The sequence below is a fragment of the Miscanthus floridulus genome, chromosome 5, assembly GCF_019320115.1.
Source record: "Miscanthus floridulus cultivar M001 chromosome 5, ASM1932011v1, whole genome shotgun sequence".
NCBI classification, from domain to species: Eukaryota; Viridiplantae; Streptophyta; class Magnoliopsida; order Poales; family Poaceae; genus Miscanthus; species Miscanthus floridulus.
Window position 1 is genome coordinate 1,393,127 of NC_089584.1, and position 15,762 is coordinate 1,408,888.

The 15,762-nt window shown below is 45.2% G+C and overlaps 1 protein-coding gene and 1 pseudogene across 1 annotated transcript; both read right to left on the reverse strand.

The window, feature by feature from the left end:
• Window positions 1–92: 92 nt before the first annotated feature.
• On the reverse strand, window positions 93–7,400 carry LOC136553251 (protein NLP3-like; annotated as a pseudogene).
• Window positions 7,401–9,029: 1,629 nt separating this feature from the next.
• Window positions 9,030–15,177, reverse strand: LOC136451244 (protein NLP3-like). Its single transcript, XM_066451965.1, is given in 8 exon segments — window positions 9,030–10,026; window positions 10,962–11,349; window positions 11,465–11,884; window positions 11,886–11,976; window positions 11,978–12,039; window positions 12,146–12,193; window positions 12,360–12,919; window positions 15,099–15,177. Coding segments are annotated over 8 exon segments (2,610 nt in total). The 3' UTR covers window positions 9,030–9,064.
• Window positions 15,178–15,762: the final 585 nt, after the last annotated feature.

Below are 15,762 nucleotides of genomic sequence, written 5' to 3' on the forward strand. Positions count from 1 at the left end.
GGAATTATGACCTACGAAAATATGCTACATTTCCAATACAATATAATCATCCTAACCCAATACTGTTCTGCACAAATTCTAGACGACAACAACAAATCCAGTTTATAACTTGAAATAGAATTTCCAGCACATAATATATACAAAGTTGACTACAAGTGCATTCTGCACAATTACATGTATTTTTTTTTGGGGGAAATACAATGATACATTTATAAAACACAATGAAGCAGCTAATGCTAACTAGCAACAAAACTACAAGTGGAACTGAACTCATGGTACAAGCACTTTCGAGTACCCATTGAGCAGAGCAAAAGGCTGACACGCATATCAACCAGAGCTTCCACAAGAACTGCCAAAGTGTGCTGCAATATCACTAACCAGTAGCCTGATGACATCGCTACCAGAAAGCCGCGAGATCTCCATGCATTCTTCCAAGTCTGCGTTGCACGCCAACTTTACCCACTCATGGTCATCATCGAGATACTTGATATCGAACGTACCAACATCCATCCTTAGCCTTTTCGCTACCTCCTCTTTCAATACAATAACACCACCTGAGCATGGGAAACGGAACCTTACAATATCTTCCTTAAAACCTGCCTTTATCGTTACAGTCCCTGAATGCTTCATTGACACCAAGTTGTTGGGAGGGGCCAAAAATGGTTGGTCCGATGTTGAAGTGAAGAGATTCTTCAAATCTTTGGAGCTACCAGAATCTTCAATCAGCATCCTGGAAAGTGGTAGTTGTGGTTCTTGAAAAGGCTCTTTGTTGAACTCTTGATTAAGTTGAGGTTCTGCGAATGTTGAAGCAATTGGCTTACAAACAAATGTTTGGTTTGCTGGACTTCCCTGGCATGAGCCTTCTGAAGTGCGTGAATTTATGCTGCCTTCTCCAGATGAACTTCTCGAGTGAGAAGCTTTGTCAGCTTCAAGCTGCGTGTCATTGTTATTGTCTATAAATCCTTGCTGGGCCATGACTACACCAAAATGGTCATCATTTTCAAGTGACTTTTGCAAAGAATCTCTGTCACCATCAACAGCAAGATTCGAAAGATCTGCCACTTTACTTTGAGTTAATTTCTCTACATTGAGAGACTCCGATGAACGGCCAACAGGTATAGGAAGAGGACCTGTGATAGATGTGAGATTAAATGCCGCATCGGAGCCTTGAACAGACTCGATTACCTGCTTTAATTTCGAGAGAGACCGGTTGACCTTATTAATTTTTTGAGATGGCCAACGAGAAATTCCATGCTGCCGGCAGATGCGCTTCATGGTTGTAGGACAAACTGCGAGATACAAAAAAATGAAACTAGTTAATGCTCACAATCTCCAAGAGTCAACCCCTTACATCGTTATCACAACTGAAAAATCCACTGTTTTGCCGCCTCTACTCCCTCTTTAGGCTCTATAAATGGCAATTGATGGAAACAGAAGTTGACAGCATGACGGGTTTATAACGAGCGGACAACAGACGCACAAGACACAAGAAGCTCCTCTGCGATACATGCGACTATGGATAGGACACTTCTAATAATAGTACTATAGCAAGCAAAATTATAGAGGCAACTGGCAGCATCCAATAAGTACAGGGATATCGAAAGAAATTCTTTCCAGGTTGTTTCTGCATACATGATTGCACGACCAATTTATCCAAATCCCAATTATCCAAGCAGTATGCCAGAATGACAGAGATCCAGATTTAAGTCTCAAAGGCAATTAGGTCTAACCAAGTCATTGCCCTTCCAAAAGTATTTCATGCAGGTTCTACCTAACAATGATGTACAAAAAGTCAAAAACACTAAACTGCAGAGAAACACAATTTTCCCTAATCAACTCTTCCTGTTCTAAAATCCAAACACCTCTGTGCAGGCACTATCTGCTATAAAGTTCAATATTTTAAGAATAGATTCGACTTAGTCAACAATTTAACCATGGTTTCACGGCACGTCAACACCATGAACTCAAAATAAAGTGAAAATCTCAAATGCAAACCTGTCAACTATAACTAAGCCCTCTTAATTGTCGAGAAAAAGAAATAGTATAGCAGATGAGCTGCATATGGTATCATTTTGAAACTAAAAAAATGCACAGTCCAGACTACCATTTCAAAACTTAAAACAAAACTGCAATGAGCTGGATATGACCATCCAAGAGTTAGCATTAGGTCAGCAACAGTGTGACACTAAAAAGGAGTACATTGAACTTGAGTATTAGAACATACCACCAAGGCTTTTAGCTGCGTTTTTCAAGCTCCCAGAAAAATATTGCTGAAGAACCTCTAAACTGAAAGTCTTTTCAGCTTTCCCACGTCTCCTTTCAGGGGGTTTGTTGGTTTTGTGAAGCAATGAAGAATCAGAAGCACCGCTACCATTTGGCCTGCCAGCAGAAGTACCATTGTCTTGAGAGTAGTCATCAGTCAACAATTGCCCCTCTGTCACATCCAAAACTTTCTTGTTCCCGTTATCAAACTTGTGGGCTCCTCCATGTCTATCACCATCAGGTGATTCACGAAGGGAACCATCAGAGTTATCAAACTGTGCATCTGTTTTGAATTCTTCATTCTCAAGTTTTAGCACATTACTAAGTTGAAGAGAAGCCCCACTTGCAGCCTGTTCGGGAGGCCGTATCGTATCGTGGATTATTTACTGCTGGCTGGTTTGGTCTGAGAGAAAAACACTGTTCCTGGCTGGAAATTTACGATCGTTTACGAGCAAGCGAACAGGCTGTTGAATCTCTGTCACCAACTACCTTTAGGCTACGAAGACACCGCTTCATCAGAGTTAATATAGACTCCAGTAAGGCATTTTGGTCATCTTCGTCAATACAATCGGGCGGCAAGAAAAACTCTAATATGTAGTCGTCATTCCCGGTATAAGAACTTTGCAAGCATATTGCAAAGCAGCCAGCCAACCCAAACATGCGAGCATAGTGTACAAGGGGATATGCCAACTTACAGAACTTCTGGATATCTTTTGAAAAGCAAGGTTTGTGTGAGATAAATGCCTTTCCAGAAACTCCTTGTCCCCTCTGTAGGTGATGCTCCACGCATGCATCTCTAAATCCCCACATATGAGCATCAATCACATGAAACGCCACATCACTAGTTGACATGCAGACTTCCCCCACGCAACTTCCATCGAAACTTTAAGCAACTCTTCTTTAAACCACCACCATGTGCCAATACACTTCTATACTTGCAAGGAACCCAGGTCTGTGCCAAAGGAAGCTTGTGCTCCACACACTACAGTCAGGATCTCCAGTATTTCGACCAGAGCAGCTTGACGGCCTTCATTACATATCTGAAAAAACAAGACGGCGAACAAAAATATAAGCCACCTAGAGCATGGACAGAAATAATCTTCTTGTCCATAAACCATAACCATAATGTAATGAGTGAAGGCTCACCTGGACATTTGGATGGTACAATATTTCAGTGCTTTTATGATTTACGGCCTGCAGAAATATTGTCAAACTGTAAGATGATAGCTCAACAAAATTTAGGCTACAGGTGGTTTGCTATAGCTCACATGTAAGGTTACTAACATCAATCTTAAGCAATTTGCTGCTCCACTGAATGTGCATGAAAAAATACAGCAAGCAAAAGAGGAAAAGGACCAACCTCAAGTGCTTTGCAGACTTTATCGACCTCACAGGCATAGTTTATCTTCTTTGATGTCATTATAAGTTCGACAACAGCAATACACGACTGAGCGGCAGGATCAAAAACAGGCAGGGCAACTGTACCATGGACGTTGTAACTGATCGCATGGTTAAGTCGTTGATACTCACCACTGCTATAGTACTGCACATTTGGTGTCCACTCAGGCACCTTTTGCTTATAAACACGCCCAGGTAGGCCCAGCTCTCCAACATTTTCCCCATCAACTGAAAACATGTACATCATGGATACAGCTCTGTATTGAAGTAGGCCAATGCTCTGGTGGTCAAGCACAAAAGGTTGTCCTGAAGTAGTAAGCACATAGCGGTCTCCGTTCTTGACTGGTGCCCAGACTTGGACCAACAGGTATTGATCTGTGGACTCCTTGAAGTACCGAAGAGCTTGTGTAAGCTTCTCTTTGACCAAGCTAGAGTTATCTGTGCCATCTTCGTCCAGAGATAGATGAAACTGCCATTTGTGATTGATTTGTTCAACTCTCTTGCTTGAAGTGTCAGAATTCCCTGGATAATAGAAGCATAATGGTAAGGCGAGGAAGGATGATATAACACCCTAGCCCAATAAGAAAGGGATGCTGTTGTATTTAAATGAACCATGAGTTCTGCTTATGCTTGACACTATGATCCAGACCTAGCGCTCATGTGAATAGTTTAAGTCCCTGTTTCTACCTATGGACAAACCAAGTTTACCACAGTCATCGAAGCTGGAGAAAACATAATTGATTTATGCTTTCAATAAAGTTAAGTAACATCAATGCTTCGACACATAACAAAGAGAGAGTGTAGAGCCCATGCAGTAATGATGTCCTAGTTTATTTGGCACATAAGTAAAGTTGATCTCATTGTCGTAATTTAATTTAACTATAATAACTATAAGCAGAAGGGCGGGCCTGGTACAAGCGGTAGAGTCTCACTGCCTATGACCGGAAGGTCCCGGGTTCGAGTCGCGGTCTCCTCGCATTGCACATGCGAGGGTAAGGCTTGTTTTTTCTCAATCACGCAAAAGATTTGCGCGTTTTTGTATTAAGTAGAAGAATAGTTTGTTACATCTCGGGTGGTTTACAAGATTAACACTGAGCGCACCCACCCTGCTCAGCTTCTTCTCTAACCTATTACTCGCTAAATTAAACAACCTAGGTGCTTCGCACCGGCCTAGACCCATAGCTCTGCCTGAAGTTTGATGGTTGCCTTGATCGCCGGAATCTATGTGGCTGCTCCGCGGAAACAACGCGCATTACGTTCTTTCTAGATTTCCCAAGCGATTAGCGCGAACATGGAGTCTGCGCCTCTTGCAAATGACGCTGGCCAAAGAGCTCTCCAGGTCTGCCACCAGTCGACAATGGCGCTGGCTGGTTGCTTGGTCAGAGTTGCCCCAAGCGCCGTGGCTGCCTCGAACCACAACTGCCTGGCGAAGGAACATTCGACGATGATGTGATCAATGGTTTCCGGTTCCTGATCGCACAGGAAGCAAGTGTCGTGTGCATCGAGCCCATGCTTCCGTCGTCTGTCCGCTGTCCATTGTCGTTGGCGAACCGCCAGCCAGAGAAACAGCTTGGCTTGTTATCCAACTGCTTCCACTTCCAATACATGCAATCTGGCATACGGCCCATGGCGTCATAACCCACCAATAAATCTAGTAAATACAGCACGAGCTAGCTTTAGACAGCCTGTTCGTTTGGCTGTGGCTTGTCGTAAACGATCGTAAATTTCTAGCCGGAACAATATTTTTCTCTTACATAAACCAGCCAGCAATACTTCTTTACGAACCAGCAACGATACGAACCAGCCAACCGAACAGGCTGAGAGACAGCACACGAGCACTAGGAGACAGAGCAAAGCAGTCCACAGCAAAGGAGGGCACTTTTTGTGTGCACAGTAAATATAATCAAGTACAGCCTCCCCCTTGTAGTGGAATCCAATTTGCCATCAACAAATCCTGGCAATGATTAGCGTTAAAAACGAAGCATGGCCCCACCGAGGGTCGGGAAGAAAGGGAGGTTTTTGAGCCGCCGCGGCACTATCTAGACAAACGCAGTCGTATTGTTGCAAACTAAGAGACGCGGGTAACTTTCCAGCATCCTATCCGTATTCTTGCGACGCAAAGATTCTGTTCCATCCAAAACTCGCAAGCCTAAGGCATACGAACAATGAAGGTGTCCGTAATAATAAATTTATTTTATATATATTGGTAAGATTTTTTTTAAAAAAAAGAGGGGTGGCATGCCAAAGTCAAACGTCAAGCTGGGAAGCTGATGATAGACTGATAGATAAGGTTAGTGCTAGCGTATTGGTGACAATAATAGGAGCGAGATTTCAACTTTCCGCGAATCTAATCAAACCAAAATCGCACAAGGAAGTGGAGCACAAAATCTCAAGGGGATTGGAATCTCCCGGAGACTGATAACCTGTTCGCTTGGTCGTATTTGGCTTATAAGTCATGGCTTATCAGCCAACGAACAGTATTTTTCTCTCACACCAAACCAGCCAACAGTACTTTCAGCCATGGCTTATCAGCCAAACAAGCCCAAACGAATAGGGCGTGAATTGGATCCCTTTGGCTGGCGGGTGAGTGTTTCTCTCTCTCTCTCGTGCGATCCATGAAGAAAGATGAGACGAGACGATGTATGGCAAGGAAGCGCAGTAGGTGGATAATAAGATAGTAGGAGCAGAAAGGAAGGCTCACCGGAGCGTGGCCGCTGGACCTCCTCGACGACGACGGCCGCGACGGCTACCTCCGGCGCGGCGGCGGGGGCGTTGAGCATAAGGATGGCAACGGGGATGTACCCGTCGGGTATCGCTGGAATGTTTTCTTCCCCGCTACGGAGAATTCATCCCGTCCCCGTCCCCGTCCCCGTCCCCGTTAACTGTCTCGGGTATAGATTCTTGCCCATCCCCGTACCCGTCGGGCATCGGTCGGGTAACAGATACCAGACGGGTACTGCATACCCGATAAACAAGGGCACTTGGGGTCGCAGCTTTGCAATCGGAGACGTTTCTTCTTCACCCGGGTATAAGTGTCGGAGTCTCGGAGATGCCGAGGAGAAGGAGCGAGGTTGCGAGTAGGACGAGCAAAGGTGGCAGAGAGACCGAACTGAGGAAGCGAGGGGCATGAGCGCTCATGAGGCAGACGTGCTTGTGCTGCTGGCGTAGATGGTGAGGAAAAATTGAACTAGGGTTCCTAGGACACACAAATTATATATATAATTGTTCAGATTTATGCCAAAATACATATGTTGAGCTTCTTTGGGCCTAATACTCGCATGACAGCTCAAATAGTCGGGTTCCCCAACGGGTAACGGGGACGGGTAAACAGGGAACGTTCCCGTACCCGCTATACCCGTCGGGATGGATTCTTGCCCATTTAGATGCCCACGGGTAAAGATATAACCCTATCCCCGTCCCCTAATGGATCAAATACCCATCGGGTATCAGATATCGGGGGGCCGTTGCCATCTTTAGTCGAGCGGGAGCATGTGGCGGTCCTCGAAGAGCAAGAGCGGCGAGGGCGGGGTGAGCCAGGAGGAGGAGTTGGCTGGCAGCGGTGGGAGCTGCGGGGAGGCAGAGGCAGAGGAGAAGAGCATGGACGTGGTGAGCGAGTCGAAGGGCCAGGCGTCGGCGCAGCCGCCGCCGTCGCCGTCGCCGTGGGCGGAGGCGGGGGAGGGGTCGAGGTCCATGTGACCTTGCTGCTGCTGGCTGGTGCTGGCGGTGCTAGTGTGATCGGACGACGGCGGCGGCGAAAGAGGAGCAGGAGGCGACGGCGAGACGGAGGAGGACTGGGGGAGGGAGTGGAGGGGGAGGGTGGGTGAGACGCGGTGCCATGTGGGGGAGGGTGGAGGGGGAATCAAATGTGTGCTGCCGTGGTCTGTCAGGAAGGTAGTGGTGAACCGGAATAAGATAATGCCATGGCTGCCTCTGTCGACAACTGGGGTGGGCCCAAATCCTTCTCTCGTCGGGGAATTTCTGCTCGGGGGCTCTCGGAATCTACACATGTGGGTGCTGCCATAAATAAATAAACTAGTATTAATTGGTGACTGGGCAGTCACTGGTGGGTCGGCTGTGGTAGAACCACCCAAATTATATAACCCACATGCACCTGTCATTGTCCTAAAGATCTCTGACTACTGCACATGAGAGCCAGATAATCCAGATAGTCTGTCGAGTGTCCTCGGGGAACCCCGAATCATCCATATTTTACAACTCATACAGGATCAACATGGAGTTACCACAACATTACAACATTTGGTACAAAAACAACTTACATCGGAGTGCGAAAGATTTACAATATTAGGTTACAAAACATGTTCAAGAAAAAACTTAACTCAAGCTCCAAAAGATGAGTAAAACTGTGGAAGCAACTAAGGTGAAGCATCTAAGGTAGAAGAGATGTCCAGATCATGTCGAGCCCACCAACATGACCTCAACTAGCAGCACGAGTCAGATCCTGCAACAAGGGTTAATAAACCCTGAGTACTTGAGGGTACTCAACAAGTCGTACCCGACTAAAAGAAAAGACTCCAAGGGTATGCATGCTTAAAGGAAAGTTGGAAGCAAGAATAACTTTTGCAGAAAAGGTTACTACAAGTGGATCCTTACTTTCAATGTTTTAGCTTCGTATTAGGTCATTATAGGTATCTAGTTTGCACCTAATCTAAACCAATCACTTCATTAATCATCTCATCTTATCTTAGCTTGTATCCATCAGTAACCATGTTCCATTGATTAACTATGATGTATGGTCAGAGGGTCAAGTCTTCATCTCCGAGAAGCAATGGTAATTCGAATCAATTGGTCCAGCTACGGTTTCCTTACCACACGACATATGCAGATCATAGACCTACATATATCAACCCTCACGTAGATCCTCCAAAACGAGAACGGGTTCGCGCCACCCGAGAATACAGTACTCCACCTCCCTATGCCAACCCAGTGATTTCATAGGATGGGTACACGCCACTCTCGCCATCTCTCCACTCCCAGTGCGTGGTTGTCCTTTCTCATAATGGAATAGCCGAGGTATTAGGCTTACCGGAGTATGTGGCCAGTACTAGCAAAGTCTCAACCACACATAGGCCTACAACGAACAGTCCTCAATCAACACAGGTAGAAGCACTACATGGAGACTCCATTCTCGATGCAAGCCACCCACCCGGTCTCAATTTAATATTATAATAACCATGGTATTCACAATCCATAACTAGAGTTGAGAAGAGCAAGGTAAACATGTTTCTCTCGAACGATAAAACCATCATTCGACTTCTATCGAAGTCTAAGCATTACTAAGTGAAGCAGCTAATGCTAACTAGCAACAAAACTACAAGTGGAACTGAACTCATGGTACAAGCACTTTCGAGTACCCATTGAGCAGAGCAAAAGGCTGACACGCATATCAACCAGAGCTTCCACAAGAACTGCCAAAGTGTGCTGCAATATCACTAACCAGTAGCCTGATGACATCGCTACCAGAAAGCCGCGAGATCTCCATGCATTCTTCCAAGTCTGCGTTGCACGCCAACTTTACCCACTCATGGTCATCATCGAGATACTTGATATCGAACGTACCAACATCCATCCTTAGCCTTTTCGCTACCTCCTCTTTCAATACAATAACACCACCTGAGCATGGGAAACGGAACCTTACAATATCTTCCTTAAAACCTGCCTTTATCGTTACAGTCCCTGAATGCTTCATTGACACCAAGTTGTTGGGAGGGGCCAAAAATGGTTGGTCCGATGTTGAAGTGAAGAGATTCTTCAAATCTTTGGAGCTACCAGAATCTTCAATCAGCATCCTGGAAAGTGGTAGTTGTGGTTCTTGAAAAGGCTCTTTGTTGAACTCTTGATTAAGTTGAGGTTCTGCGAATGTTGAAGCAATTGGCTTACAAACAAATGTTTGGTTTGCTGGACTTCCCTGGCATGAGCCTTCTGAAGTGCGTGAATTTATGCTGCCTTCTCCAGATGAACTTCTCGAGTGAGAAGCTTTGTCAGCTTCAAGCTGCGTGTCATTGTTATTGTCTATAAATCCTTGCTGGGCCATGACTACACCAAAATGGTCATCATTTTCAAGTGACTTTTGCAAAGAATCTCTGTCACCATCAACAGCAAGATTCGAAAGATCTGCCACTTTACTTTGAGTTAATTTCTCTACATTGAGAGACTCCGATGAACGGCCAACAGGTATAGGAAGAGGACCTGTGATAGATGTGAGATTAAATGCCGCATCGGAGCCTTGAACAGACTCGATTACCTGCTTTAATTTCGAGAGAGACCGGTTGACCTTATTAATTTTTTGAGATGGCCAACGAGAAATTCCATGCTGCCGGCAGATGCGCTTCATGGTTGTAGGACAAACTGCGAGATACAAAAAAATGAAACTAGTTAATGCTCACAATCTCCAAGAGTCAACCCCTTACATCGTTATCACAACTGAAAAATCCACTGTTTTGCCGCCTCTACTCCCTCTTTAGGCTCTATAAATGGCAATTGATGGAAACAGAAGTTGACAGCATGACGGGTTTATAACGAGCGGACAACAGACGCACAAGACACAAGAAGCTCCTCTGCGATACATGCGACTATGGATAGGACACTTCTAATAATAGTACTATAGCAAGCAAAATTATAGAGGCAACTGGCAGCATCCAATAAGTACAGGGATATCGAAAGAAATTCTTTCCAGGTTGTTTCTGCATACATGATTGCACGACCAATTTATCCAAATCCCAATTATCCAAGCAGTATGCCAGAATGACAGAGATCCAGATTTAAGTCTCAAAGGCAATTAGGTCTAACCAAGTCATTGCCCTTCCAAAAGTATTTCATGCAGGTTCTACCTAACAATGATGTACAAAAAGTCAAAAACACTAAACTGCAGAGAAACACAATTTTCCCTAATCAACTCTTCCTGTTCTAAAATCCAAACACCTCTGTGCAGGCACTATCTGCTATAAAGTTCAATATTTTAAGAATAGATTCGACTTAGTCAACAATTTAACCATGGTTTCACGGCACGTCAACACCATGAACTCAAAATAAAGTGAAAATCTCAAATGCAAACCTGTCAACTATAACTAAGCCCTCTTAATTGTCGAGAAAAAGAAATAGTATAGCAGATGAGCTGCATATGGTATCATTTTGAAACTAAAAAAATGCACAGTCCAGACTACCATTTCAAAACTTAAAACAAAACTGCAATGAGCTGGATATGACCATCCAAGAGTTAGCATTAGGTCAGCAACAGTGTGACACTAAAAAGGAGTACATTGAACTTGAGTATTAGAACATACCACCAAGGCTTTTAGCTGCGTTTTTCAAGCTCCCAGAAAAATATTGCTGAAGAACCTCTAAACTGAAAGTCTTTTCAGCTTTCCCACGTCTCCTTTCAGGGGGTTTGTTGGTTTTGTGAAGCAATGAAGAATCAGAAGCACCGCTACCATTTGGCCTGCCAGCAGAAGTACCATTGTCTTGAGAGTAGTCATCAGTCAACAATTGCCCCTCTGTCACATCCAAAACTTTCTTGTTCCCGTTATCAAACTTGTGGGCTCCTCCATGTCTATCACCATCAGGTGATTCACGAAGGGAACCATCAGAGTTATCAAACTGTGCATCTGTTTTGAATTCTTCATTCTCAAGTTTTAGCACATTACTAAGTTGAAGAGAAGCCCCACTTGCAGCCTGTTCGGGAGGCCGTATCGTATCGTGGATTATTTACTGCTGGCTGGTTTGGTCTGAGAGAAAAACACTGTTCCTGGCTGGAAATTTACGATCGTTTACGAGCAAGCGAACAGGCTGTTGAATCTCTGTCACCAACTACCTTTAGGCTACGAAGACACCGCTTCATCAGAGTTAATATAGACTCCAGTAAGGCATTTTGGTCATCTTCGTCAATACAATCGGGCGGCAAGAAAAACTCTAATATGTAGTCGTCATTCCCGGTATAAGAACTTTGCAAGCATATTGCAAAGCAGCCAGCCAACCCAAACATGCGAGCATAGTGTACAAGGGGATATGCCAACTTACAGAACTTCTGGATATCTTTTGAAAAGCAAGGTTTGTGTGAGATAAATGCCTTTCCAGAAACTCCTTGTCCCCTCTGTAGGTGATGCTCCACGCATGCATCTCTAAATCCCCACATATGAGCATCAATCACATGAAACGCCACATCACTAGTTGACATGCAGACTTCCCCCACGCAACTTCCATCGAAACTTTAAGCAACTCTTCTTTAAACCACCACCATGTGCCAATACACTTCTATACTTGCAAGGAACCCAGGTCTGTGCCAAAGGAAGCTTGTGCTCCACACACTACAGTCAGGATCTCCAGTATTTCGACCAGAGCAGCTTGACGGCCTTCATTACATATCTGAAAAAACAAGACGGCGAACAAAAATATAAGCCACCTAGAGCATGGACAGAAATAATCTTCTTGTCCATAAACCATAACCATAATGTAATGAGTGAAGGCTCACCTGGACATTTGGATGGTACAATATTTCAGTGCTTTTATGATTTACGGCCTGCAGAAATATTGTCAAACTGTAAGATGATAGCTCAACAAAATTTAGGCTACAGGTGGTTTGCTATAGCTCACATGTAAGGTTACTAACATCAATCTTAAGCAATTTGCTGCTCCACTGAATGTGCATGAAAAAATACAGCAAGCAAAAGAGGAAAAGGACCAACCTCAAGTGCTTTGCAGACTTTATCGACCTCACAGGCATAGTTTATCTTCTTTGATGTCATTATAAGTTCGACAACAGCAATACACGACTGAGCGGCAGGATCAAAAACAGGCAGGGCAACTGTACCATGGACGTTGTAACTGATCGCATGGTTAAGTCGTTGATACTCACCACTGCTATAGTACTGCACATTTGGTGTCCACTCAGGCACCTTTTGCTTATAAACACGCCCAGGTAGGCCCAGCTCTCCAACATTTTCCCCATCAACTGAAAACATGTACATCATGGATACAGCTCTGTATTGAAGTAGGCCAATGCTCTGGTGGTCAAGCACAAAAGGTTGTCCTGAAGTAGTAAGCACATAGCGGTCTCCGTTCTTGACTGGTGCCCAGACTTGGACCAACAGGTATTGATCTGTGGACTCCTTGAAGTACCGAAGAGCTTGTGTAAGCTTCTCTTTGACCAAGCTAGAGTTATCTGTGCCATCTTCGTCCAGAGATAGATGAAACTGCCATTTGTGATTGATTTGTTCAACTCTCTTGCTTGAAGTGTCAGAATTCCCTGGATAATAGAAGCATAATGGTAAGGCGAGGAAGGATGATATAACACCCTAGCCCAATAAGAAAGGGATGCTGTTGTATTTAAATGAACCATGAGTTCTGCTTATGCTTGACACTATGATCCAGACCTAGCGCTCATGTGAATAGTTTAAGTCCCTGTTTCTACCTATGGACAAACCAAGTTTACCACAGTCATCGAAGCTGGAGAAAACATAATTGATTTATGCTTTCAATAAAGTTAAGTAACATCAATGCTTCGACACATAACAAAGAGAGAGTGTAGAGCCCATGCAGTAATGATGTCCTAGTTTATTTGGCACATAAGTAAAGTTGATCTCATTGTCGTAATTTAATTTAACTATAATAACTATAAGCAGAAGGGCGGGCCTGGTACAAGCGGTAGAGTCTCACTGCCTATGACCGGAAGGTCCCGGGTTCGAGTCGCGGTCTCCTCGCATTGCACATGCGAGGGTAAGGCTTGTTTTTTCTCAATCACGCAAAAGATTTGCGCGTTTTTGTATTAAGTAGAAGAATAGTTTGTTACATCTCGGGTGGTTTACAAGATTAACACTGAGCGCACCCACCCTGCTCAGCTTCTTCTCTAACCTATTACTCGCTAAATTAAACAACCTAGGTGCTTCGCACCGGCCTAGACCCATAGCTCTGCCTGAAGTTTGATGGTTGCCTTGATCGCCGGAATCTATGTGGCTGCTCCGCGGAAACAACGCGCATTACGTTCTTTCTAGATTTCCCAAGCGATTAGCGCGAACATGGAGTCTGCGCCTCTTGCAAATGACGCTGGCCAAAGAGCTCTCCAGGTCTGCCACCAGTCGACAATGGCGCTGGCTGGTTGCTTGGTCAGAGTTGCCCCAAGCGCCGTGGCTGCCTCGAACCACAACTGCCTGGCGAAGGAACATTCGACGATGATGTGATCAATGGTTTCCGGTTCCTGATCGCACAGGAAGCAAGTGTCGTGTGCATCGAGCCCATGCTTCCGTCGTCTGTCCGCTGTCCATTGTCGTTGGCGAACCGCCAGCCAGAGAAACAGCTTGGCTTGTTATCCAACTGCTTCCACTTCCAATACATGCAATCTGGCATACGGCCCATGGCGTCATAACCCACCAATAAATCTAGTAAATACAGCACGAGCTAGCTTTAGACAGCCTGTTCGTTTGGCTGTGGCTTGTCGTAAACGATCGTAAATTTCTAGCCGGAACAATATTTTTCTCTTACATAAACCAGCCAGCAATACTTCTTTACGAACCAGCAACGATACGAACCAGCCAACCGAACAGGCTGAGAGACAGCACACGAGCACTAGGAGACAGAGCAAAGCAGTCCACAGCAAAGGAGGGCACTTTTTGTGTGCACAGTAAATATAATCAAGTACAGCCTCCCCCTTGTAGTGGAATCCAATTTGCCATCAACAAATCCTGGCAATGATTAGCGTTAAAAACGAAGCATGGCCCCACCGAGGGTCGGGAAGAAAGGGAGGTTTTTGAGCCGCCGCGGCACTATCTAGACAAACGCAGTCGTATTGTTGCAAACTAAGAGACGCGGGTAACTTTCCAGCATCCTATCCGTATTCTTGCGACGCAAAGATTCTGTTCCATCCAAAACTCGCAAGCCTAAGGCATACGAACAATGAAGGTGTCCGTAATAATAAATTTATTTTATATATATTGGTAAGATTTTTTTTAAAAAAAAGAGGGGTGGCATGCCAAAGTCAAACGTCAAGCTGGGAAGCTGATGATAGACTGATAGATAAGGTTAGTGCTAGCGTATTGGTGACAATAATAGGAGCGAGATTTCAACTTTCCGCGAATCTAATCAAACCAAAATCGCACAAGGAAGTGGAGCACAAAATCTCAAGGGGATTGGAATCTCCCGGAGACTGATAACCTGTTCGCTTGGTCGTATTTGGCTTATAAGTCATGGCTTATCAGCCAACGAACAGTATTTTTCTCTCACACCAAACCAGCCAACAGTACTTTCAGCCATGGCTTATCAGCCAAACAAGCCCAAACGAATAGGGCGTGAATTGGATCCCTTTGGCTGGCGGGTGAGTGTTTCTCTCTCTCTCTCGTGCGATCCATGAAGAAAGATGAGACGAGACGATGTATGGCAAGGAAGCGCAGTAGGTGGATAATAAGATAGTAGGAGCAGAAAGGAAGGCTCACCGGAGCGTGGCCGCTGGACCTCCTCGACGACGACGGCCGCGACGGCTACCTCCGGCGCGGCGGCGGGGGCGTTGAGCATAAGGATGGCAACGGGGATGTACCCGTCGGGTATCGCTGGAATGTTTTCTTCCCCGCTACGGAGAATTCATCCCGTCCCCGTCCCCGTCCCCGTCCCCGTTAACTGTCTCGGGTATAGATTCTTGCCCATCCCCGTACCCGTCGGGCATCGGTCGGGTAACAGATACCAGACGGGTACTGCATACCCGATAAACAAGGGCACTTGGGGTCGCAGCTTTGCAATCGGAGACGTTTCTTCTTCACCCGGGTATAAGTGTCGGAGTCTCGGAGATGCCGAGGAGAAGGAGCGAGGTTGCGAGTAGGACGAGCAAAGGTGGCAGAGAGACCGAACTGAGGAAGCGAGGGGCATGAGCGCTCATGAGGCAGACGTGCTTGTGCTGCTGGCGTAGATGGTGAGGAAAAATTGAACTAGGGTTCCTAGGACACACAAATTATATATATAATTGTTCAGATTTATGCCAAAATACATATGTTGAGCTTCTTTGGGCCTAATACTCGCATGACAGCTCAAATAGTCGGGTTCCCCAACGGGTAACGGGGACGGGTAAACAGGGAACGTTCCCGTACCCGCTATACCCGTCGGGAT